General features: G+C 34.0%; 2 protein-coding genes across 7 annotated transcripts in view; one reads left to right on the top strand and one right to left on the bottom strand.

Annotated features, from left to right (window-relative positions):
• Pmca (plasma membrane calcium-transporting ATPase 3) overlaps window positions 1–20,159 on the top strand; it is an 84,749-nt gene extending 64,590 nt beyond the window's left edge. For 2 of the 6 annotated variants that reach the window (XR_013001756.1, XM_076376850.1), the window contains one exon: window positions 13,339–13,479. Coding sequence is in view for 4 of the 6 variants with exons in the window: in XM_076376850.1 (XP_076232965.1) it covers window positions 13,339–13,348 (10 nt within the window). In the remaining 2 variants the exon portion in view is untranslated. Of the gene's footprint in view, window positions 1–5,791; window positions 5,861–11,118; window positions 11,381–13,338 lie in introns of those variants that run through there. The other 4 variants (XM_076376847.1, XR_013001757.1, XM_076376848.1 and 1 more) reach the window with 4 other exon arrangements.
• A 1,370-nt stretch (window positions 20,160–21,529) lies between these two features.
• LOC143178299 (CXXC-type zinc finger protein 1) lies at window positions 21,530–25,061 on the bottom strand. The gene is made up of 6 exons (XM_076376852.1): window positions 24,937–25,061; window positions 24,546–24,667; window positions 24,370–24,460; window positions 24,081–24,301; window positions 23,427–24,003; window positions 21,530–23,149 (listed from the first exon to the last, which is right to left on the bottom strand). The coding sequence occupies exons 1-6, from the start codon at window positions 24,964–24,966 to the stop codon at window positions 22,634–22,636; spliced, it is 1,557 nt and encodes a 518-aa protein (XP_076232967.1). The 5' UTR covers window positions 24,967–25,061; the 3' UTR covers window positions 21,530–22,633.
• Window positions 25,062–27,668: the final 2,607 nt, after the last annotated feature.

The following is a 27,668-nucleotide window of genomic DNA, read 5'->3' as shown; positions in this document are numbered from 1 at the left end:
TCAGAATTCTCCAAATTTGACGAATAGTGTGTAAACATTATCTAGTATTAATAACATATTATTTAATTAGAAAGTTGGGTTTTTTTTTTTAGCCTGTATAGATATTTGTTAAAAAATTTGAAATACGATCAACGAAATAATAGCACGTGTTTAAAAATGAAACCTTTATTTTTGAACAAGTTGAGAAAACTATAACACCTTTTGGTATATGAATCTTCCCTTATTTCGGCTTGGTAAAGATTAAAATAATTCACGAATATTATCTTAAGATACTCTGTTCTTCTTCAAGATACCTTTTTGGTTTGTTGCTATTTTTAAATTATCTACTGTTTGTATAAACTACTCGAACAAAGTGTCCTTAATAGTTTTCTGATACTCAAATAACGAGAGCATGCTGGTCAGTCCAAACATGGATTATTTCCAACCGTTTCTGCCACAGTGTCCTACTGGGAAAAGGCAGTATTAAATTATATAAATAATTAAATTACATTTAAGTCAGTCTTTCCATCGTAAGCGATACCTATCCAGTCCACTAGACTCTCTTCGTCCACCATTAAATATTATATTACTACATTACAGTATTGTGGACAAGGTATATCAGGAAATGCAGAATATTTATGCAGAGTAGGTTCTAGACACGAAAATAATGAAAACAGTTCAAGCGCACATTAACTAGGAAACATTCAGTTTTTCAGTTATACGCTATTTTATATTATGTAAAACGTTGGCCCAGTACTTGCTTGTACGGTGTGCTACCCTTTGAAGTCCTGTCAGACCCAAAGATATTTTGGTTTTTTAAGAAGGGTAATACACTATAGCAACACAAAATAACGTATAACTAAAAAATTAAACATTCCTGACCGTACCTGTGCATACATTTCTTTTTTAGTCTTTTTCGTGTCTAGAACCTGCTCTCCATAAATGTCCCACATTTTCTGATGCACCCTGTATACTACTCGTTGATCGTAGAAAATTCTGAATCTATTCCTGAGAATCTAGTGATAATACATGCCTGCTATCTTTTTATCTAGAAGTGAGAGTCGTCTTGTTCCTAGCTGATCCGTTCAATGTTAGGATTCCTTATGAAACGTGTCATTTCAAAATACGTGTCATCTTTGTTAGATGACTAGATTGAATGCCTGTAAGGGTAACAGTGACGATATTCGTCTAGTATGGTATGTAGAAAGAAAAAATATGCTGAGGGACTTACTAAAGAGCCAATTTTCAGTAGGCATAGACTGACCTGTGTATCGTGAACAAAAGCTGTTAATAGATATGGAAGATATTTAAGATTTAATACTCTTTGGGGAAACAGTGCTTTTGAAGTAAAATGAACAAGCAATAGCTAAAGTCTTAAGCTAAATGTTACACAGGGAAAATCTTAATAGTGGTCAAAAGACAGTTTAAAAAATGAATGACAGAAAAGGGACCACTATACATCAGGAGTCTATTCCTTATCACATAAGGACAAAAATGTTGCTATGATAATACTATCATGATGAATATAATATAATGTTAAAGCTACATATAAATAAGTACATATAACACTATTACTAATTTTATTTTTATGTTAAAAAACACGATGAGTAATCTATAGTATCTTCTGTAGTTCTTACATCTGTTTCCTCAATGAGTACTCTCATTTTTATATATTATTTTATGCCTTTTACACGATATTAAGTTCACGATTTGCAAACCAGTCATTGTGACCATGTAAATATGACAAAATTCACTTGAATCTGTTAAAAAACCAGATACGTAACTGAAGACAGATATATTTCTAGTAACTACTTGTTATACCGAATTTTCTTTACCTGTCAAAATAAAAGAATACAAATATTGCGAGATTCGACACAAACATTGTGTCGTTCATAAATCATCACCGTTAACAATCGAAAAAGTATATACAATCCTCCAATGCAGGTTGCATTGTTTAAGAAATTCATGAATTGACATTAAGAACGCAATGCTGCAATCGGGAGAAGATGTTCAATGTTTTAATATTGACACAGTTAGAAAAATTAACACGTTATGTTGGAACTATAAAATTGAGTAAATAATTTACTACCGATTATAACATAGACATAGGAATACATAATAATAATAATAATAATAATATATATATACTATTAATTTTTAATTAATTATTAGCGATTATTATTGTTATTATATACAATAAAGTTTAAGACATGTTAATAGGAATGTTAAAATAATTGATACCGATCAGTAGGGGGCGCTTGAATATTAATTACGTTAATCTTTGATTACGATCGGTTTTTACTAATTGTTTTATATTTTATGTTGTACAAAAGTATACCAAGGTTACTTACAAATATTACCTGTTAATCCTCTGCACATTATCACCGTACTTGGTATAGAAGTTTTCTAATTTTTGATTCCTTAAATAACAGAACAAAGTCACAATAATTGTAAATACTGATTAACACTGAAATGTTTCATTTTGATATTCTACGATACTTGGCATATATGATATTTTTCTTGAAAGAATAAAATTTTTATTTTATTTGTTCAATTTTGTATAAATTTTGTATAAAATGTCTTCAAGTTTCAGGTTTCTAAGAAAAATTGAAATTTACATAATAAAATATCCATAACTTATAATTATAAAAAACATACTTCCAAAGTGAAATTGAAGAAAGGAAAAAGGAAATCGAGAAGCACAGAATTAGATAAACTACTAACTTAAGAAATATTATTAATACTATTACTATGACTATTATTAAGAAAAGTTTAAGCGATTAATATGTAATTTTATGACAAATACAGCCACTTGTAAATATGACAAGAGCAGTTGTAACAAAAATTGGCAGTAGAGTGACTGCAGAGGATTAATGATTTTTTCATAATGATTTGGCTCCCTTTACTGAACGGAACAGAGGAGAATGCGCGTTCAGGAAGTTTGTTTCTCGATTCGCGTCCTCGTAATGGAAAATATCTGCACAAAATGAGATTCGATGAATAAAACCAAACTGCTGAATCTTTAATAATAATCGTTGCTCGTGTCCCATGCATACTCTGCTCTGATAATCTTTTTCTATACGTCATTCCAACTCACGCCAATGGTACCAGATGGCTCTATTTTTTTACTCGCTATCGTTCAGACTTCTGTATATGATACTCATATTTTTGTAAATATTACATAAAATTATGAGAAGATTTCTTTAAGCAGGAAGAACCTCAAAAAAGAAATTTCTTTTGTTTACTATTATCTTAAATTATAATTTCGTATCTGTATTTACCTATGTTTTCAAGGCTTTGGTATAACAGGAGAATGTCTATCCCTTAGTAAGCGTTTTCTTTGTCCCAACTTTGACAGAATGAAAGAAACTTGTGACTTATGCTAAAAGAGACTTCTTAGGTATTGCATTCCTTTGTTTACAGCGTGATGCAATATGTACATAATCGAGGAAATAATATAGGGAATACTGAATACCTAAAATGTCCTTTAATACTTTATGGAGTTTACCATTTTAAAGCTGTTTGCTGTATGTGCACACATTGATAAAACTATTTCTATAGTTTCTATACGCTTTGCTTGAGTCAGACAATCTCTACTGCACAAACTCTATTCTTTTACGACTGACAATGAAATTAGTTTCTCAGTAATGCACAGACAATTTATTATACTTACGTCACAATTGATATTCTTAAACTTTTCTTTAGAACAAAGCTAAACTCACTTTGACAACTATACATGTACAGTAATGCCCTCTTTAACGTCCGTGATTTGGGACCACGCCTGGTCATTTATTAGGTCAAGTTGTTTTTTGGATAATTCAACTTAACAAGGAAAAACGAGTGTGAGTGAGATCGAGTAAGATATACAAATAACCAAAAAAAAAGAACAAATGTGTTTGGGTAGACACCTCTCTAGAAACCAAAGTGGGCAGAAATCTGGACGCTAATGTGGGCACTAGTGTAAACTATTTTCTACTCTAAGCGAAAGCCTTGTTCATTTCAGAAAGACAATATATTGTGAGCTCAATGGGACAGACTCATTAATTGAAACGTTCTTTGACTCATCACATGACAATTATAATAAATAAATACATTCATTTTAAACATCCTTAAAGGAATTATTTAAAAAAGAGTTTCTTTTCAATAAAAATCGTTTGTCATATGAAGAGTTGAAATACGTACGTTGAAAAACTCTTCGAGAGCATTATCTCAGATTGAAACACTATAGCACTATATAGCTTTCGATTTAATTTTCTCCCCCACGCTCGCCATATTTTCCCTCAATTTATTATCGTATTGTAACTCGCCGCTCTCGCTCGTAAATCGATTTTATTTTAAGAAACTGAAGAAGTTCGATTGAATACAAGCTAATCGTAAATGAATTCAATGAATCGCACTTGAAGCTTTTGCACTTTGTTATTAATAAATCAGTGGAATACTGCGTAATCGACCTTTTGTAGAAGGTACTACTAAAACTACGTCTGAATTGTGCTGGGCTACTCTACTGAATCGTGTCTGACCATGCTAGAAAGTATGTACTTACTTTTGCTTCGTCAGATGTAGAGTATTTCTACTGGCTTACGTCTGAAGATGCACGTAGTATTTTATTGTCGAGGCTGACTCTTCACAGAATATTCTACTGAATTGTGGACGTTACAAAATATTCTATTAATTATGAGGAGATATTTTATTTACGGAATAATTCTATCGTCTGTACTCTTAATCGGTGTGTCACTGCTTCGTAATACAATCTACGGAATACTCTATACAGAATATCCCGCGTAATAAAATTACTATTGTACATACATTACGTAATTGTCTTATAATTCACCGTTTTGTTATAGCATATTTGTAATAGAAAGTACGAAGTACAAAGATAGATAGATTTCTTATGAATTCAAAGTTATTCGACGTTTCTATTTCTATGTTTCTCTGTTATTTGTGTTCATTATTTCACTTTGCTATTTGAGCGGCTCCTTTTTATTATGTTTATTTATAATGATATATACTTTTTAACATAAATCATAGTTAAATGCGATCACAAAATAACTCATTTACAAGTACTTCTAATTAATGGTAATACATGATGAAAAATTAGAAGATTCACTTAATTGATAAAGCATTAATGACCGATAATCATCACTTTTTAACGCACGTTTTCCGCGCTCGTCTTACGGTATGTGCCTAGTGCAGTGGTTTTCATTTAAAGTCTTATGTTTTACATTCAAACGTGGCTGAGAAATGTTTCATATCTTAATGAAATGATGACCACTGTTACGTTTTAATTTATTTGTTTCTTCATACTCACTTCATCAAATTTCACAGACACACGTATCTAATTCACAATATTAAGTATAGGGTACTATTTTCGTTATAGTGTTACACTATATTTATAATTATAAACGTTCAGGCACATTTTAGCTCAATAAATATACTTATTATTTATCATGAATGATATATACATATATACAGATTCTTGCGTATTAGAATGATCTTCGAATTTAAGAAAGTCTTTTATAACAAAAAGAATCTGTAATAAAGAGTTCAATTAGAAATGTTGGATGTCGTCATAATTCTAATTAAAAGAACTTTTCAAAGCGCGCGCGCGTGAAAGGAAGTCGTTTTGTGACCAGTTAAAAGGTGCCTAAGACGATGGAGTGTCATTCGAACCAGACTCGAACACTAAAGTATATTTTAAACGAAATATGTTTTTAATTTCTTAAAAAGTGATTTTCAAAAAGTAACGTACTGCTAAGTGCGTATTGCTCGTTGCATCCTGTTGTAACCATGATATTATCCTTTGCTCTTGAAGGTAATAGGTGGCGAGTTGCAGGAACGTTTGATACCAGTACCCTACAGCAAGAGTTCGACAGACCAAGCTGTAAGCGCTCCTCTCTGCTCTATCTTTCTCACTATCGCTACATCTATTTTATTTCTATCTGTTTATCTGTCTGTCTGTCTGTCTGTCTGTCTGTCCGTCGGTCTATTTATTTTCTTATTTACTTTTTTATCTCTCTATCTATTTATCTATCTATCTATCTGTCTATCTATCTATCTATCTATCTATTTATCTATCTATCTATCTATCTATCTATCTATCTATCTATCTATCTATCTATCTATCTATCTAATCTATCTATCTATCTATTTATCTATCCATCTATCTATCTATCTATCTATCTATCTATCTATCTATCTATCTATCTATCTATCTATCTATGTATCTATCTATCTATCTATCTATCTATCTAACTATCTATCTGTCTGTCTATCTATCTATCTATCTATCTATCTATCTATCTATCTATCTATCTATCTATCTATCTATCTATCTATCTATCTATCTATCTATCTATCTATCTATCTATCTATCTATCTATTTATCTGTCTGCCTACCTATGTACCTACCTACCTATCTATCTATGTATTTATTTGTTTTTCTTTTGTTCTATGTATACGAAAAACGCGTTATCCATGTATACCTACACGTTGCACAGACATACAAACATACAGAAGTTTTCTGTCACTGTCTCTGTCTTTATTTCTTTTTCTAGTTGTTCTATTTCTCTCCACTGTTTTTACTCGTTCTTTGTGTGTCACACTGACGCTGTGTTTGTTCGCCGCTGTTACTTATCTCCTTTGCTTCGACACACTTCTACTATTTTCATCTACTGTTTTCTCTCTACTTTCGTAGATATGTTTGGAATTTATCTTCCTCTAGTCTTTTCATCTGTCTTAATCGTTTAAGTACCATACAGAGCAAACGTATAACAAACATAACTCCGCTACTTGCTCCTGAACATATTCCTCGACTCGTGGTACTAAATCGGTCTAGTATTTTTGTTTAAGATGTATAGTAATATACAATAGAAATTAAAAAAAAGTTTAATATCAATATTATTTTTATACGTGTAACATAACTTTGATACTAGATTTTACTTATCACGTTCCAGTGCTAATTAATCTTAAGAAAATGATCAATATGATAATAAATCGAGGGTATGTTTTAGTTTATAACGCTGTAGTATTTTTGCTATCATTTTATTTTTAAACTTATTTGTGATCAACATTATGTAGGGTGTTAACCAACAAGTAAAACACTTTCAGAGGATAAGTTGTAGAAATCAAAATACAGAAAAAGGTTCATATACGTATGTGTATATCCGATAACGTAGCGTTTCTCAACCATTTTAATATTTAATCCACTATATTTATTTGCAATGATATAGCGACACATGTAACATAAAATCATTCTTGAATATACGTGAAATTAGTTAATCAATTCTTTGCTTGGGTACAAGCTAGCAGCTATCATTTCACGATCCATTGAAAATTTACCGCAACCCATAGGTTGAGAAACGCTGTGATAATGCTTAGCTTTTTGTTATACGTCGTTTTTGAGCATTCAAAAATGCTGTTCAAGAACGTAAACAAAGTAACAAAAATGTAGTTTTTTAGATAAATATTATTTTATATTTCGTTGTGGTTTATATGAAGATATCTTCGATTTGGTTCCTAGGAGTTTAAATGAAAATTTCCAGGAATTAGAATTCAGAAAATTACAAAAAGTATATAAAAAGGTCTTGATAATTTATAAATTAAATATTTTCGAACTTGAAGGTTTAAAAATTTAAAGTGACTCCACCTGAAATTCTAAGTGTTATAGATGTAATACTATAAAATAGTGTAACTAAATAGTTAGTGTTATCGGACATATGTGCACCTGAACTTTCTTTTTCATTTTTGTGTTTAGGGCGTTCGACAAGTGTTAGAAATTTTTAAAAATGATTCTTTACACAAAAATAAAAAGAAAATCAAGAATATCAAAATTGCGTTTGAGGCTTCGTTTTGAAGTTAGTTGTTAAGAGAATATTCCAGAAGTACACGTGCAATATGTCTGACTTGAAAGCTCATTCTACTAATATCGCTGCATCTAGCCTGGTTCACACGTCGCTAGTAAAATAAGTTCCAAGTCAGACACAGTTCACGAGCATTTTACGTGTATTTTTCATAATTAATAACTCAGAAACGAAACTTTAATCGCAATATCGTCATTCTTACTTTTCGTCTTATTTTAGCATGCAGAATCACTCTTTGAAATTTCTGACACTTATTATCGAACGCTCTGTATAGCCTAATTTGTGAAGGCGTTCCACATTTTTCTTAACACCTTATATAGACGAAATACGTGATTGTGTTAGTTATACAGGATTGTTGATTACAAAATATTCTTTCATTTGTCAGTTTGACGGTGAAAAGGCTAGAGACACTTTGTTCCTCATTTTTTGCTCTACTGTTACACTTTTAAGACCTCTCTTCTTTCTCATTTTCTCACTGATTCGCCTTTTTACTCGTTTCCTGCGTCGTCCGTGTCCTTTGTGTCTTTATGTAAATCCATGTATACATACTCCTGCACACACACCACAGAGGACACACGATACACTGGACGCACACGCGCATCAGCGCGAGCTCGCTAGCTTTTGATTGTGCCGCGCTTTTTGACCTCTCCGAATTAGTTCTCATTCTCTGTTTCTCTTTCTACAATCTGTCGAGAAACATGATTCACACAGCCGTTGACATTCGATGACAGTGCCACTGTTCAACTCCGACAAAAAAGTAGCTGTATCTTAAGTGATGATGGAAAATAATTTATAATTGAATTTTTCCAAAATTTATATCTGTATCAGAACTATTTTTCAAAGTAGTGTCAAAACAGTCACAACGTCAATATTATGGCGTATTTATTAGCTATTGAATCAGTTTTTAGTAATTCACATACTACGTAATATTACATGCATGACAGAGATACCGTATAGTCTTTTTTTAACTAGAAAATATTAAATTATTAGTAAAAAAGTAGACTAATATTGAATTTGATTAGCGGGAACCTTCGACTTTTTTCTTTTTAGTTTTCAGAGTTATTTGATGTTATTAAAATTTTTCGGTAGTTGACACGTTCGAAGGTCAACGGTACCAAGAATGCGCAATTGCTTATCGATAGATGAATCGAAAAACTTTTCGTGATCTTTTCAGCAGCACGCTGCACTTGCACTCTATACACAATTATGTACTCTCTTTTTCTGTCTCATTGAAGATAGCAGCTACAGTGCTGTCGAATGGCATCGATAGTAGCGTTAATGAATCTATCTCATTCCAATGAAAAACAATTGGCAACAAATAAAGAGATAAAGTAACGAAAAATATCTAGTTACTTTAAATTTAGCAATATATTTGAGGGAAAACAATTAATTTGACTTCAAAGTTTCATTTTAATGATTGACTGTCGTTGAAACAGCTGTATTTTGCATCGTTACAATTGTTCAATAATTTTTTGATTCTGCTTCATTGGAACGAGGCTTTTAATTGCGGAAAGGGCACGAGACGCAGTTCGAATGAAAGAGGTTTTCCTTTTTCTCGCTCGAAGGACACTATCTCCCTTTTTTATGAAACATTTTATCTGCTATATCAGTAGCATTTGACTCCTGCTCTACTTTAAGAGCAATCCTTGTGTACTTAATGATTTATGCTGGTTCTAATTATGCTTATCCGCAAGCAAGTAGTGACCTTTTGATTGCATTTATAATACGACGTGGAAAACGTGAAAAAAAGGATTTTGCAACGCAATCAGAACTTCAATTTTAGAGAAGAGTAAACTTTTCTTTATTTAATAAATGATGTCGCGCGCTTATGTTTATAATAAAAACACATGATCCACGTCGTCTTTGCAGGCACGTAACTATTGTTCAATGCATTGCAGTTTTACCACGTTTTAGTACTTAATTACATTTCTATCATAAGATGACGTTCTTATCGTAAGCACGTGAAGAAATTAATTGCAGTTTCTGATAATGTGTACGCAATTGTACTTTTTCTCCCAACGCTACTCATTCCGAAAGTTTCCTTGGAAACGTTAGATTTAATGGATTTCGAGTTGTTAATTATTTCCAACAAAAACCATTAATTTTATTTTGTAACGCGAAATCTGATTCTAGAAACGTTCGACTAATTCAATTGGCAATCGTGAACAGAATTTTCTGAAAATCTTTCACAAAACAGACATTTTCATAGAAGTTGCCGTACAGTTTTTGTAAATACATATTAATAAACCTGTTTTGCACTCATTGAAGAAGTTCAGGCAGTCAATCAATTTTCCAAAGCGACTAAGCAGCTTAAGGTCCATCATTGGTTTCAATGGAAAATTTTCGTTAGTTTTTAGAAAACTGTAAAATTGTTGATAAATTAGTATCATAACTATAATAGTTATAGTATAGAATATTAAATTGATGAAGAGCTCTATCTAAATACAATGATCGTTTATTTGCTTCTGTGAAATAAAAACAACATACATTCAATATCGATGAAAAAGGCTCGATGCATTCGCATCGAATGTCGCGTTCGATCTTCCCACGAGAATTCTAATCTAACACATTTCCTCAAAGACCTTCACTGACACAAGGAAGGCCTTTCCTCACGCTCGATCAGAGTTGTAACCGTGATGGATTAAAAGTAAGACCTTTCTTTTCTTCTCTTCGCCACTACTATTCACCTTTTTTTCTCTCTCTGTTCTCTTAATATCTATTCTGACTGATTCCCACCGAACGATCGATATGGCTTTCCTCTAAAATATTCTCAGACATTATTTATCTAAAGTTTGAGAGAATTCGACACGATACTCAGAATTTCACTAAAATATCTAACTCGAAGTTTAATATTTTCTCTGTGACAGGTAATAATGTGAAACAGAGATCATAGACATTGTTATCCTGTAACTTTTCACTTACGATTTTTTCATTACAAACCTGTCACATGGAAAATATAAAATTTGATTGTTTACAATTGAATCGGTGAATTGAGGAACAGCGTAAGTCGAAAAGCCACATTTTGAGATATTTGAAAGTGTAGTTTTGTGCATTTTTCATGAATGGACCTCAGGGCCAGAGTGTCTTAAGTCCACTTGTTTCCTCTGTGACTTAAGACACTGGTTCAAGAACCCAGATATAAATTTAGAATTATTCGAAATTGGCTAATTTTGGACTCGTGCTGTTCTCTAATTCACTGTTTCAATTTGTACGTAAAATCTGAGCTGTATTTCTTCTTGTAACATACTCATTAGGGGTCCAATACGTAACGCCACTTTAGGAAACGAGGGAAACTAACAAGCAGAATTCCGGTATGAAGGAACAAAGCTAACGAATTCAGTGTTATTCTGCGGCGAAAGTGTGTCGTTCGTCCGGTGTCAGGAATCGTCAGACATGGGTCGATCTGCGAGCTGCTTCAGTAAAAAAAAAAGAGGACGAACGAAAGCGAAAGCGAGTCCAAGCGAAGGGACAGCCACCATTGCCTCCTCGTGATAGGAGAGCGTGTTTGTCAATCACAGAGCGCATTACGCGATGTAGTGTGCATGTTTGAATTATCAGAGAGAGGGGGAGAGAGTGGGAGAGAGAGAGAGAGGGGGAGAGAGATATATACATATATTTAGCAAAACGATAAATCGGATATCCGGCCAGGTTAAAGTCTTCTGGTCAGCCTGGTTAGGGGACCTCTTCAACGGCGCATCGTGTAAGTATTCCCTCAATGTTTTTTGTCAAAACGAAAAAAGAATTAATTTTACGCGACATACTTTCCTGCCACCTCCATGAAAAATGCAAGAAAGGAAGGAAGCAAAAATGAGAGTTCTATATCTCTATAATGTTTATATTCATATGTACAATACACATGTTCGTACCAACGAATTTGGGAAAAATAATCTCACAGGTGTTTTTTGTATTCTGGGGATTCCTTTTTTTTTTCATTGGGAAGAAATCTTGGCTGATATCGATAGCAATGTTCGTCGAGTACGTGATTCGCCCATTGCATGCCAGTTTGCAGCCTGCAATCTGTCACGCTGTATTACAACTCACCTTACGATGCAAGTGTATATGCGTGGAATTACGCAGTCACGTCAGTGTTATTTCTGCTTTTATTTTTCTTTTTTACTGACAAGTGACTATACTGTATTCGAATCGCCTGTATCTTTAACGCGGAGAAACCTGTTGTAGAAGGTAATTGATTTCGCTTATTTATGTAAGAGGAGCTCTTGCGGTGTTTAGTATGGTTCAGCGTGAACCAAACATTGAAACTAGGCTTAGACTGATGTCTTGAGAAGCGTGAGAAGCTTCCTGACAAAGCCTCGCATATCCGCTTAGTGCATCGGGATCGATGGATTGCGCGTAAAACAATTGACGATCTCGTTCCTGGTAAACAGTTTCGTGTTGTTGCAATAACTGGGTATAGGGACGAAATCGCACTAAAGCTTCCGACGATCGACGGGTGCATGTGGTGTTGCGTGACATTGCAAGCATAATTTGAGGAGGTGACGTCGTGTCAATGTGAAGATGACTATTTTGTTTGAAGAAAGCTGGATATATTTTTTGAAATTGTAATAAGTTTCTAATGAAACTGAATTCTTCTGTGTGGTTGTCATCGACGTCACTTCTTCAAATTCTGTGTCTAACTATTGCCTTGCTGTGCAGGGATATCAAGACCCCGCTAGTTTTTCTAGTAATTCGTGTGGCCGCTGCTTTCTGTCTCTTTATACATACACATAATTATCTATGTATCTACATGACTGTCCCCCTAATTTGTCTACAGAGGTTGATCGTCGTATTCTCAAAAGGGATTATTATTCTGTGTTCCATTGTTACCTTAACAGTTTAGAGACTGTGATCGTTCATGTTGCATCTGTTTTACAATGAGATTTGCATCGTCGATGTTCAATATTTTGATTATTTAAAATAGTTTAAAGGTTTTAAGAATTAAATTAGCAAATCATTTCTAAATAATGAAAAGACATAGTACGATATAGTAAAGCATTATTAGTGTTTAGTAACCTTACCAAAGTATAAGAAATTAGAATCTATTTTAAAGTCAAATTTTTGTGTGGTATAATAGATAGTAAGAAAAAGTAGAGAACGTCGATGACGACAAAAGATAGAAGTCCTGTCCATGAGTGACACCCATTACATAATTTTATTGTTCTTTAATTTGAAGGCCTAAAACACGCAAAACATTTCAGCAGATAGTGTCAAAAAGCAACATTTAAAGAAACAAATTTTAATATATCTTCATTTCACCAGAGTTGTATACATTATAAAAAATAAGAGAGGAAAGTATATAAGATAAATGTACAATCGTACATTATTAGAAGCCTCATTCACCTAAATTCTCAGAGGGGTGAAACACTCTGGACAGGACTAGGAGATAGAGGATCAACCTCAGAACCATAAATGGATTTTTTGAACCGATGTATTTTTCAATCGCGTGTCGAAAGAAATGAAAGGGAAGTGGTTGCTTAACTGATAGAACAATTTCCGCTTACAGATCCGCGTAGTGAACGCATTTCGGCAGGGCCTAGACGCGCGCTACACGAGCGAGCACAGCAGCACTACTTTGGCGGAGGTACTGAGAAAGCAGTCGTCCTTAAGCAAGCGGCTCTCACAGACGAGTAGCATCGAATATGCCGACAACAACCCAGACGAACTGACCATACCCGAGATAGACGTCGAAAGGCTCTCGAGTCACAGTCACACCGAGACTGCCGTTTAGAAAAGGGGGGAAAAAATGAAAAAAACAGTGCAGTTGTTCAACAGCAGCAGCAGCTATCCGACGCGCGGTCATTGCTGAGTGTTAATTTTCTTCGATCACCTTTGACAATGTAAATTGACTAATTTCCTCATCCTTGTTCTCTTTCGTGGTTAGCGCGCAAGTCCGAGGGAACCGCGCTCGACCCGAGGAGTCCGTGTGCTTTTCGAAATCCTCGACAAGAAAGGGAGGGGATCGATTTCTGACCTAGTCAAGCGAACGATCGTGACCGCGAGTTTTAGGTCCTCGTCATAATTCAAACATGAAGATCTATGGTCGATCTTCGATAGATGTTCACTCGAGAGACGACGAACCTGCCGAACAAAGAAAAATAATAGAAGAAGGAAAAAATAAAATATGACAATGACGACGACCTTCTGCCCACGAGACATCGTCGCGGACCTCAATTGATCCGTGCGAAATACCAATTATAAAATACCAAAATAACGCACCACTGCCTTCCCTTTGTTTAGTTGTTACTTATAATTCTCCTCCTCTCTGTCTCTCGATCTATTTATATAACTATCTTTCTCTCTATCTCTTTCCTCCTCCTTATTTTTATTTCCATTTCTCTGCTTGTCTGTTCCTCGCCATCAACCTTTGTGGTCGTCTCTCTCTCTATTTACAGTATTCTTTAATTTTTCTTGCTTTTCCGTGACGAGCCTGGGGTTCGTTATTTCTTTCTATAGCACTGCATCGTATAGAATTATGGAGAGAGCGTAGAAAGAAGGAAATGATCAAAACTGCAGCGGGAGTAGTTTTATTTTATTAACGTGAAAAGAGACTCGTGATCGCGTTTCTTGTAATTTTAAAACCGACTATTCTTCCTTTTGACTGGGTCTACCGCCGAAATGTGTATTTATTTTTTACTTCTCGCTTCTCTCACTTCCCCATTTCACCTTCTCGCTCTCTCTAGTCATTTGATGCCCATTATTTATTGCTGTTCTATTGCACTCTACTGCCATCTATTGTTCCCCTCTAGCGTCTCGCTTTCGTCGTGCTTGTAATATATCCTTCCATCCTTTTAATGTTATCTTTTCCAACCATTGTTACCTCACACAACCCTAACTTCGTTCTCTGTTTTTCTTTCCCCATTGCTGTCATGTCTCTCTTTCTGTCTTTCTCTCTGTCTCTGTCTCTCTCTCTCTCTCTTCTTTCGCTCCCCTCCCCCCTTTCTCTCTCTCTTTTCCTCGCTATTTCTCGCGTGACTTAAGAATGATCTAGTCACTAGTTTGTATTGCTAAATACTTCCGTGAATATACTCATCGTCAGCACTGGGGGTGCCTTACCGAAAAAAACAAAGTTAAAAAAAGAATGCGCATTGTTTTTTAGCCTTACTTCGCGTGTAAAACGAGATTTAATGAAAACGAACAAAAAGGAAAAAAAATGAATAAGTAAAAGGACTTCGCAACAGATTCTTCTGTGTTACGTCGCGTAATTGAGAGGAGTAATGAAGAGGTTATTTAAGGAAAACGAGAAGGAAAAGAAAATGGATGCCACGACATTGCCATTATTACGCTTAAATCGATACGGAAGATCCTGATAGTAAAGACGTAATCACGCCACGATACGAAACTCGCATGTACTTTCAGTAATAAATATATAGCTACGATCTACCTAGAAAAAAAAGGACACAAAGTTTTTTTCAACGAGACACCTTTTTCTTGAGTTCTCTATTCATGCAAACCGAGCCGAAATTCAAGAGAGATCTGGCAGTATTGTTTATTCGAAACTCGCCGCGAATGTTCGATTATTCGCTCGTTTCTTTTTTTCAATTTGTCGCGTGGCAATACTGTAATTATTCTCAGGACCTATCGATTTCAATCGGGAACGAAGCGCGCGTGTTTCAAACGCCAGCCGACACCATGAATCGAAACGTCTATACTAACCAACGCCCATTTGATCGTGCGATGCGCCCGCAGTTGTACGAACGAAACAATTTTTCAAAAACGGTCAAATCCAAATCACGTACGATGTGCGTCGCCAGAAGACTAATCTCCGAAGGACATCATCTCCCGATTTGCAATGCTGGCAATAGGTATCACTTTGAACCAGCAACGTTAAAATAAGTTGTGAATGTTTTTAAGTTCGAGAACCGCTGCCAAACTTAAAAAAGAAAAAAAAGTAAACGAAAAGTCAACGTGACGCGTGTTTACCAAGTCTCCATGAAGTCAGTAGCCAAGTTACTCGAGTTGTGTATATGTAGTTCTCAAATTTATTCGTGTCGCGATGTATCACGAAGAGCAACAAGAAAAAAAAGTCTAATTCGATGATACACGGGAAAATACCCTACGATGCGCGTGCGCGTTCGAATTCCGGAAGCTCGTGATTCGTCGTTGCGGACATACTTTTTCGTAAGTCCGTTTAACATACGTATAGGACTTAGTTTGAACAGGCTTTAAGAGGCCTATTTACTGCACCATATTCTAGTCTTAAGCACTCTATATGCCTTACACTGCCAGTTATAAAGACGCGCGCTGTTCTTATGCGAATACCTTATCGGTATGCATTACACACATACACGCACGCGCGCGCGTTTATGTGTGTGTGTTTGTGCGCGCCAACGATGCCATCGTCGATGTCGCCGTCGTCCTCATCATCGTGATATACTGTCGCCTCATATAGTCGTCTTCACCGTCTGCCATAGCTGATCATTCTCGCTTTGTCAATCACACTATCTCGAACATTCTTTATACCTTTCTGCCAACATTCCTTTCCTAGCTATTTTCTTTCAGTCTCACATTTTCTGTTGATATTTGCGTTAATATATATAAACACTATTCAAAAATGTCCACACATTAAAGTATTCTTCATACCAAAAATGGTAATATTTCATCTTTTTTTTTTTTTTATACTCGCTTAATCTGTACGATTGCCTTTCTTACCAGTCTTCTCTGTCATCTTCTTTTTTTACTTTCTTTATCACTGCCACGTTTTACTTCAAACTCAATCTCTTCTGTCTCTACTTCTCTCTATCTGGTACCAATAATTGTCCCATATTGTTCTTCTGGAAGATACTTAACGTACACACTGTCTCTCTTTGTCTGTCTTTCATTAGCCCACTCGCTCGATATCGTTTACTGACACTCTTTTAAAGATGATTTCTATTTTCGTCCTTTTAGCCGGGACGTAAAAATGCACAAAAAAAGAACGAAGCGGTACGCCACACGATGAAAAATTTGACAGAAACGATCGCTACTAATTTCACGTAGGCTTTGATAGACACGGTCGCGTCTCGTGAATGCAAAGAAAATGGTTGAATGAGTGGAAGTGAAACAAGAAGGGGAAACACTGCAAAACAAAGCTGTTCAAGTATCAAAGAGGAGAATAGACAAAAAATGGTGTCGATCACGGTTAGTAGTGTCACAGTCGTGTATCGCATACACTCGATATTGATTAGATACAAAAGTAACTTTTACAGGTGAAAAGAAGCATTAAAGTGCAACAAGACACTACAAACTAAAGCATTACACGTATACATACATAGGCACAGAAAGAAATACACGTTAAATAACATCTTGCTGTTATCGAAGTCTCTTTGCATGCTCGGTACCAACACCGTTACCATTATTGCCGTTATCTCACACCATCGTCATTCTTGTTATTACATCATATCGAAATTTTCCTTTTCTTTCCCGTCGATTCGAGGTTGCGTGCTAATCATTCGAAGAAAAAAAAAAAAAGTCGACTCGTCATACACGTGTCCCGTCCCTTAAATCTCAATCTAGTACATCTTTTTATGCTCCGGTTGTTCTTACTCAGTACTCTTACTCTATATTTAACGCAATTTCGCGACTATTTAAGATTGTGTAGATTAATAGTCTGTACGGAGGAAGAATAAAAAAAAAAAGAATAGTTTCTATAGTCGAATGGACAGTAAAGAACGAAAAATAACAAATGGGAACCGTGCTTCCTCGATAACAAAACAAGTCGATGTTGTCGAGCGATTCGCAAATGAATGAAAGAGATGCGCGATGGAACGATTCCACGGTTTAAAAACAGAAGGGAAATATTTCTGGCAGTAACTTGTCTTTATCGAAATGCTAGACACTCGTGTCAACTTGAAAAAAAGAAACTTTTCTTGTGCATACCTTGTGGCTGTTGCCACAGACATGAATCCTATAAATCCGTCGATCTACCGGGAAACATCTATTACCAGGATCTTTCTGCGTTCACCCCTCGACGTTGCTACGAGTAAGATCGAAGAATGACGAGCAGCAGAAGAGAAGGACGAAGGACGAGTTGAATTGACACGAAGTGAGAACCACTGTGCGTGCAGTTCAATAATTACATCGGTCATGTAACGTCGTTCAACGTCTTGTGTGTGTTTCGAGAACTGACTCATCGATCTCGATGAAAGATCAAACTATCTTCACCAAAAAAATGTACATATACTATATAATATATATATATGTATATTATACATATATTATACATACATATATATAAGCGTATGAGCCTCGAGCCTTTAAATGGTTAGCGATCGTTGGAACTTTCTTATACTCGCGTTTCTTTCAACGGAGATGCAGAACTTTGAAAAATTAGTGTAACTTCTAAGTATTTCGTTTACTAGAACATAATACATTTTTTAAGTGCGAGCATAAAAGGGGCATCAGAAATTGACCGAGCGGCCCGATGTCTTTTTTTTCTTTTTAAGAGGGAATTCGATGGAGGCGAGTAACTGCGATAAACAGTTGTATATCATTGTAAAGTAAACCGCATTAACTGTATCTGAAATTTAAAAAAAAAAAAAGTGACGAGAGGTGGCGTGATCTTGGGCCCATAACTGCAAACTTCTTCAGATCTAAACCGAAAAATCACGCTTCCCCTCGACAACATGCCCGCGTCGGTATTTCCAAATTGAAAGATTAATCCTTTTGTCGCGTGTGAAACGTTCCAAATATGAATTACCCTTGTTAGAGTTGTTGACTGTAACAGGTTGGTGCTTGTAAACATTACGACCCTGTGAATTTTATCACATAAAGTATGTATTTGTAAGACGCCGATGTTTTTGAAATGATAAGTGATAAAAATTCGCTATACGATACTGCGACAGAAGCGAAGAAATGAACCTTGCAGATGAAATTTGTCACGTGTACACAGACAGAAATTTCGACTATCACTTCTGCACATTCAATCAACCATTGAAATTAAGTAGAGATTTCGTCGGTTTGAGATAACCTCAGCGACGTAAAATTGACTAAAAGTGCTTAAAATTGTTACGAAAAGAAATTTCTGTCAGTCGTAACTGCGTGTCCACAAAAAATAACCCTCTTCAATCTGGCATTCTCGATTTATCATAGAACCGGAAATGTGCCACTGCCTGCGGTGCCGAAACGCTGGATATGTTGACACTTTCGTACTGGCATTTAATGTACGCTGACATTTTTCTTGGTTTCACGCTCCGCCGTTTCATCTCGAACACTATGCATCGATATTGTCCTTTACCAATGTTTTTCTATAACGGTACTGAATATTTCGTACTGATTCAGCCGGTTATTAGAATTGATTTGAAGTCCAAGAGTGGATGATAAAAATACAGAAAATAGGGAAAAAATCGATGCACGCTGTCAGAGAAATCGACCTTGCGTCTAACGACGAAAAGTTGAATGACGTTAATCTCGTCCTTTGTACTATAAGCAATAAAGAGAGAAAAGAAGAAAAGAAACGAGAGAGAGAGAGAACGATGCGAGATGATTCGGAAGATTTATACTATCGATCGATACGTTGCAATATTTTATCGTTTAGGTTAACTTTCAAGGCTCGATATAGCAACAAAAAGATTACGTGATTACAAGGAATTTTTCGGCGGTACGACGACTGGTTCTTGAAAAAGTAATGAAAAGCTACTTGTAAACGTGTCGATCAACTTGTATTTAAGCTATGCGGATCTATCGAATAATTATGTTTTACACACCCAGCGATGTTCATTCCCTTTCCCTCCTATGGTTGTTAGAATCTTGTTTATTTTAGTAAATTAAAGTACAAGATTACTCACCAGATGTAAGAGGCGAACTCTGTGAACAGTTCAATTTCGCAGACACTGTTACGCTTTCGTCATTACCCTGCGGCCATTGGCAATCTACTATCCTTTCCCGCTATTTTATCACGACTCAATCATTTTGTATTAATGTGTACGTATCGATACGCGTATCGATCGTCGGTTGATTGAATCGGTTTGCTGTACTCTTTTGGAACTTCGATCATGACGATTGGCAATCTCTGACATAAGATAACAAACATAGAGTAGAAAAAAGGTGGAAAAGAAATTGAATTTCATAAATTATGTTCATTTCAACTTCGAAACTGAAGTTTTGAAAGAATACAGCTGCTCTTTTCTCGCTCGAAATCTTTGTCCTTTACTCTTTTAATTAGAGTTTAGGTTAAAGTAGATTGATCGAATTGATTTAGAATTTTGTAAGTAGAAGTGTATGACGGAAGGATTTGTCTTTTGATATTGAAATGTTGATTCTCGAGCGAGGAAAAATCGAAAAATTGGAATCGAACGTACTGAAAATTCAATAAAAAAGAGCGGGTGCTCTGTGAAGCTTGAAATTGTACTCCATCTCTCTCTCTATCTGTGTTCTTTTAATATCGATCAGTTTATCATTTATGATTTCAATACAATTTAAAAAAAAAATACTTCAATGCTTCGTTTATGACAGTTACATGGTCTGAGTGCGTCTATTTCATATTTTCGTTTCACTAATTTCTTGTATCTGTTAACTCGAAGAAGTAAACATAAGAAAAGAGAAAATTGCCAGATTTATCGTTGAGTTTCAAAAGAATGCAGCTTCCGTTATTCGCAAGACAAACGGCCGGAATTTCGAGTCGATGATTGATCGTAATCAATGGATCCAGAGCGACACGAGAAAACTCACCATTTTGCGGTTGGGACCAAGTCTCGACGATCGTCAAGAGTAATTAACAAAAATAAAATGGACTAACGGAAGAGATAATTCCTTTCGGCAGCTTACTCGTGTTTTGTCGTTAATGAATGAATTCGTAGATCCTATTTAGCTACCGATGTGCGTATGCGCAGAGCCAAAATACAAAATAATAATAATGTCTACGTCGTTTTCTCAACGACTGAATTTCCGGGCCATCAATCGACGCTTCTTACCCTTTAATGGAAACCAGTGGCAAATAATGACAGCGTGCTAGCAGAAAATGTATATTCAGCTTATAAGTATGCGAACCGTATAAGGGAAGGATTAGTTAAATGAAAATGTGAGAAGAAACAGGTAATAAATGCGATGATGATACTTTGTGTAAAATATGATTTACTAATAACAAGAACGAAACGGAAGAGAAAATTGAAGAACTGAACTTTATCTAAGTCTTTGTATAAACAAAACCCTAGAATTATGTAAATTGTTTTTTGCAAATGTATTGAGCGCAACACTTATCAGAACATTAAGTATGTTAAACTAAATATTTATAGAGAGTTCAACCCGAACATTTTTGAAAGGTAATCAAGTTTATTCCATTGTTAATGGGCTATGCCGGGGTACTGATGCCGAGAGGAAGTGAGAGCGTGCGTTTTAATTCTCGTGATTTGCATCAAAGACACTAAACTGCAAGAAAGGTACGACGCGTATAAATATATATAATATATATATATCTGTATAAATATGTATATATATAAGTTATACGTAGAATATAAATTATATACATACATACATATATAGATATTCATCAGTAATAAACTGGAGAGTTGTACACTATGCCAGAATATGTAATATCCTGTGTTACGATTGGAAATTGTTGTAATTCAGAAGTATTTTGAGAGAGCATCCTTTCTAGCGACGAGTCGGAACTTAACCGGTTAAAATTAAGCAAGTAATATATTTATTGAAGTTAAAGTGTGGTAAATTTTAGAAACGTTGAAATTATGTTTCATATAAACGAGTTATCGATTTATTTCACATGCGCAATCATATAATGTGAAATGATATATTGTGAACACTAAAAATAGGTAATGGAAAATTATATAATTATGAATTTGAATTTACAAAAGTTTAATTGAACGTTATAAATAAAGAGAAATACACAATTATACACAATGGGCTAGAACAATTTTTGCTATTCGCGGTTCTGTGTAATTAAAATCCAATTATCATAACAGATAAAATAGTATTTCGTTGAATAGTGACACTTTGTATGTTTGGTTTTATTATTTAGGCAGTATTATTACGTTTCTACTAATATCGTTTTAGCTATTACTGCATGAGAAAGAAAAATTTTTGTTTTCAATTCAATTATGAACTAGACTTCATTTATAAACGATTTTTTTTATAATTCTCGGTTATACATACTTATTTCATAAATTCGTTACATACATACTGTCTTTCCGATGTATAGTGACTTAAATGAAATCTGCAAAACGTGTTCTCTGCTACTTGGTTCAGGGCTGTATTTTTACCAATTTTTATTAGGCTAAAATTTCGTAGAATTAAAAATTTACCTGCCCGTTTGATACCCATAGGGCCCTAAAAAATTAATAAAGTGAATGTATCAATTACTGTACCCATTAACTTCCCCGATTTTGGTTAAATTAAACAGTATTACTTCATTTTTTTTTGTATTTCTCAATGTATTCAAATTTTATTTTAATACTTTTTCTACTAATCGGAATACGAATTAAGATATTTAAAACTCTTTAAATATTAATTAAATATAAAAAGAAGTTGGTGAACTTCTGTGAATAGTTACTGTGTGTTGAAAAACTACACGGAACAAGTTATTAGGAACTATCCACTTGCAAAATATGTTGAGCTTAATGTTTTATCCACCACTGAAACACTCAGAGGTATGAAGAACCTGAACCTCTGCTGTTTCTACGAAGTCACTATACATCAAAAAGGCACTATATCTAGTACAATGCTTCTATCACGCATTAAAAATATTTCACTCCTAATTAATATTACACTGTACAATATTTTGATACAAACATCATATTAAACACGTTACGGAGATATGTAAAAAAATTTGTCATACCATTAGTTCTAGACTTCTTGGAAAATGAAAATTATCACTGTTCTGCAGGCTGCTCTTTCTGTAGCATGCCATACCTACGTTGGAGTTCCTCTTCCATTGCTTCCAGTTGTTCTCTATTCTGTTCTTGTGTCATTTGTTCCATTAGTTCATGATTATAAGTAGAATGTAACATAAGAGCAAGTACACCAGCACGAGTAGCCATATTTGCTCGAATTTGTCTTTCTTGTTCAACAAGTTCATCTATCTTTAACCACTGTCTTACTCTTTCCATATCAATTTCTGCCCGTCGTAACTTTTCCCACACATAATGTTTTACACAGCTCTTCTTTGGTGCTCGACAAAACTCTCCAGTCATGTCAAACACATTCGTAACAAGGGGACAACCACACACTTCCGTTTCACTAATTTTTGGATCCTTGCAATGCTCAGGGCAAAGAACTCGTAACCTTTTACAGTAAGTTCTATTTGTAGGATTATAGAAATCACAAAACATCACTTGTCCTTCGATGCGAGTTTTAAAGATGGAACCAAAAGACGCTTGCGACTCATACTGCAAATACAGATAAAATAAAATCATTAATGTGAAATTAGTAGTTAGTATAATAAATGCTATCAATAGATTACAATCTACTATCTATGCAAATCCATATTTTTATAAACAGTATTAAAAAAATGAAACCTAAATAGAAATTTACGCAAACCCTCTAAATAACATCATGTATATTTTACTTTGGAAGTTTTTACTTCAACTTATACTTTTACTGTCTTGCGTATTTAAACTTATCATAAACGTATAGAAACTTACAATTTAGTATCATTATACTTACTTTATTAAAGCACTTTTCCATATGTTTAATAGCAGTCCTTGAATGAATTTCATGTCCACAGGTAATGCAGTATGTGCTCATTTCAGTATCGTCGTTGTCATCTACTTCTGCTTGTGGATCAATTGTAGCGTGTTTTGCACGCTCTATAATTCTGTCCAATTCTGCATGCCTCTTATCTAATTCTTGAAGTATTCTTCTAACATCCTGTTGCTGCTTCCTAACCGATTCTAAAGCTCTCCTATTATTTTGTTCTGCAATGCATGGCGTCAATGACCATTCCTGTATTCGTTGAGGCAGTACTTGGTAAATTCTATTGGTTGCTAATTTCAGTCCACATTCATCAGAACAATATTTGCTGCCAGGTCGAGACTGTTTTATACAAGCTGGACCATAACACTGCCTTGGTATCTCCAGGTGTTCATTTCTTTCATTACTGGAATCTCTTTTTCGTTTTTTAACAAACTTTAAGCTTTTATTGAAATTCTTTGAGGGTTTCAGTGGATCACCTAGTACACGACAGGTTTTTTGTATACACCTAAGTTTCAATCGTACTGATGGTCCAAATTTTTTCAAATGCCTAAAAATTGCGTGGAAATGAATTTACATGAATAAAAATAATCTTAAATACTAGTTTTTTTGCCCTGAAATAATTACCTGCATGCATCACATTTTCCACAGTTTTCTGTTTTTAAACAACCACTGCATTCTCCACAACGCTTTGATGACTTTTTCACTGCATTTGGATCCCAAGGAGCATCATATTCATATCTATGAGCTCGCTCTTTTTCTTTATATTTCTTGTATTTGCGATCATCCTGTTCTATCCTGCGTGGCTTGTATCGTGTTACAAGTGTCGGATCTTCTTCTCTACAACGCTAAAAATATATTTAACATAATTTTGTCATAAAACATCACTGAAATTAATTGGCATATAAATTCTTACAACACAGAAAAATTGTTTTATGTGCTTGGCATCTTTCTCTGTTATATTTATGCAATCACCATGATACCATTCCTCGCATGCATCACATCCTCTGAAATTAAAATATATTTTACAGTTATATACAAAATTATATAATAAACATAATAATTTAAAAAAAGATTAACCATTTTACGTACATCATAAAACGTGAACTGTCTGAGCTTCTACAAATACAATATGCTTGACCATCTTGTTTTAATAATGTAGCAATCTTGCTCTTCCTCTCTGGTAACATAAACTGCTTGGCTATTTCTTCTTTCTGTTAAATATGAACAAAATTGTAAATGAGTAAAATTAATTTTTAAATCTCTACCTTCAATTTTCTACAAGGTGTTTTTAAACTAAATTGTCAGTATTTAATAAGTTTCTTATATAGATCAAGAATTGAATTTTACCACATGATTTTATGTGTCAATTAAACGAGTATTATTTCGTAAACAGAGTGCATTAAAGTGAAATTTAAATACACGTGTAATACTAGTTTCATTGAAGAGTGATGTTATATACAAATGACACTTCAGTACATACCGATAAATTTTGTTGCCTTTTGTCAGACATGATTGTATATTATTATAGAGCAAAATTAAAATGAAATGGCACTTAGAGAAATGTTTATTGTACATAAAAATCTTATAACACTAGTTCTGATGTAACTCGACGAAACAACCCGCCGCCATCTTGAAGTGCGTACTGCAGTAGATAGTAGATAGTACACTTAACAACCACAACCTTGTCAATGAAGGAAATTATTTTTTCAATATTATTATCTAGTATCGAAGTCATATTTATCATTTAAAAGTATTAAAACCCAAAATAACATAAAGTTAGTAATTTCAAAATTACGCGAATTATTTTAATCATACATATACAGGGTGTTTCCAAATATGTGGAAAATTTTTAGAGGGTAGATCAGAGTCTGAACACGAGGATGATGGAAATGTTCATACGTGCATATTTTCCTGAAAATTCTTCATTTTTTATTTATATATTATTTTATACTGCGTATGGTATGACATAATCAATAAAATGTCCAATTTGACTTGACCCATGACTATCACGGGCACAGTCATAGATGCAGCAAAATTATTTTGTAGACCATGGAAAATGCAAAAAAAATGTTACAATATTCACAGAATATAAATTTGTGCATTTTTTAATGGTAAATTTGAAAAAAATCCGAGTGTTAAAGAGTTAAGATCCATGATCGTGCCTCAGCTATTGATCCTTCTTCCGTTCTTCTCGCAAATTTGAAAAGGGATGAAAGGAACAAAGATTTTTAGTGATCAAGACTACAATAAGAATAGAAACAAACTAATCTAAAACGTGTCTTCGTGCATATCTTAAATTAATGTGGGATAAACACAATTAAATATCTCACGACTAGACAAAATTACAATTGCAACAAAGAGTTTCAAAAATATTCAGAATGATTAGTGTACTTTAGTACTTCAATCTACAGTTCCTTATTCTCCAAAATTTAACCATAAAAAAGTAGATACTTCTTTTAGAATAAATAATACCACTCTGTTATAAGTTTTTTCTAACAATATATCTTTTGTAAATAATATTTTCGCTTATTACTTGAAACTATACAGATGAATAAGGAGGGTAGTTTAATAGGACACCTTGTATATTGGTTGGTAAGGTAGGAACAGGAATATTTTCTTGTTTACTACCTTATCATCGCCAATAATGAAGACACAATATGTTTCTTACATCCTCCGCTCGAAAAATGTAGGTGTTAAAAATGTAGTACTTTTTTTGAAGATGTCGTTGTTTTTGAAGATGTAGGAATTTCAAAACATGAGACACGAAAGTCCATAAGCAGTTCAGTTTTTTCTGCATACTTATCTGTAACAGGGATAGGATCACTTCGTGAGTATTCGTGTAATATTTTATTTTTATGTCATTATTTTGGATTCAGGAGTAACATGCAAAATAACAAACGCGATCAAAAGATCGAACGACTTACAGGCTCAGGTGTACATACGTATTTCTGCACTGTTGAAGAGGGTACATACCTTGAAAAAGACACAGTAAAGAAGAGGACTTTTTTAAGGATTTCTTTAAGAAAATCTATCCTTTGAAGTAATTTCACTTTTTTTTTTATAAGAAAACAAATGCTTTGTAGATTACTTAAAAAAATGATCGAAGTTGTACATAAGCTAGTATAACCGATAAATTAATTTCTACATACGCGTCCGATATGAACAAAGCTTCACTCGTTGCATAATGACTTCGTTAATTTGCCATACTTTTCCATAAAATTTGGTGTATCTGCATATAGCTGACAAGCTTATCTTCAACTTGTAGTACCATTTTTTGAATTTTTAAGTTTTCATATTTTTATTCACTAATAAAGAAGTAAAGTTTTACGTAAAATATCACTTTTACTTTTTACAAATTAAAAAAATTCTTTAATCGGCTGCCGATTGGCCATAGTCACTTTTATAAGCTTTTATAAAATTCCATCCATTTTCAAATCGAATAACAGTGGAAACTTAAATCTTGCAGACAGTGCAGAAATTAATTTGTCGGCCATATTTATTTATACACAACTTTGATAATTAGTGTTTCCGAATAATCTACAATGTATTTTCTTGTAATAGAAAAAAGTCTTTTTCACTCCGACAATAGCGTATACTTCTTTTAACCCTCGCATACAAATTTGATTCGACTCATTTTTATTGTATAAAATAGTGTAAAATTTACTTTTGTACACAAATGATACGTGAATACCTTAGCTATTGTAACTAAAAGTTCACGCATTTTATATGAATCGAATTTTCTTGGGAGAAGCATTGAAAATTGAAATTATGTTTCGGCTCACATTGGCCTCTATGCATAAAGGTTAATTTCATTTATTTTTGGTTAACTTATGAAAATGGTATTTGTAAAAAATAAGACAAAAAGAAGCATCTTACAATTTCATTGAATAATTAAACTCCTGTTGAATAATTCGTTATATTATTGTAGCTTTAATTTCTTCATAGATTAATTTAAACCATCAAAACAAAAAACAATTTTCTTAATAGAATACATCAATCGAGGTTCTTTTAAAATTCGGAAAACTACAAGTACCGAGATTTGATTATGTGTATATGTACTGTGCACATGTCACTGTCAACATATGATTTCATTAAAAAGTCATATCTAGATACTAAGCAATGTTCATACATAATGTACATATCTATCTATAATTAACCTAGAAACAGTACATTAACGACATTGTATAATAGCATACTTTGATATTATAATGT

Source organism: Calliopsis andreniformis, chromosome 4 (assembly GCF_051401765.1).
Source record: "Calliopsis andreniformis isolate RMS-2024a chromosome 4, iyCalAndr_principal, whole genome shotgun sequence".
NCBI lineage: Eukaryota > Metazoa > Arthropoda > Insecta > Hymenoptera > Andrenidae > Calliopsis > Calliopsis andreniformis.
Note: the sequence above shows the minus strand (reverse complement) of the source record. Positions and strands in the feature narration are given on the sequence as shown.

Bases quoted from the DNA above. Each gene is read 5' to 3' on its own strand.
- LOC143178299 (XM_076376852.1), bottom strand. From the start codon at position 24,966: ATGTCTGACAAAAGGCAACAAAATTTATCG. The intron at 24,004-24,080 runs GTAATTATTTCA...CGCAATTTTTAG, and splicing joins GGAAAATGTGATGCATGCAG to GCATTTGAAAAAATTTGGAC. The intron at 23,150-23,426 runs GTAAGTATAATG...CTGTATTTGCAG, and splicing joins TGGAAAAGTGCTTTAATAAA to TATGAGTCGCAAGCGTCTTT.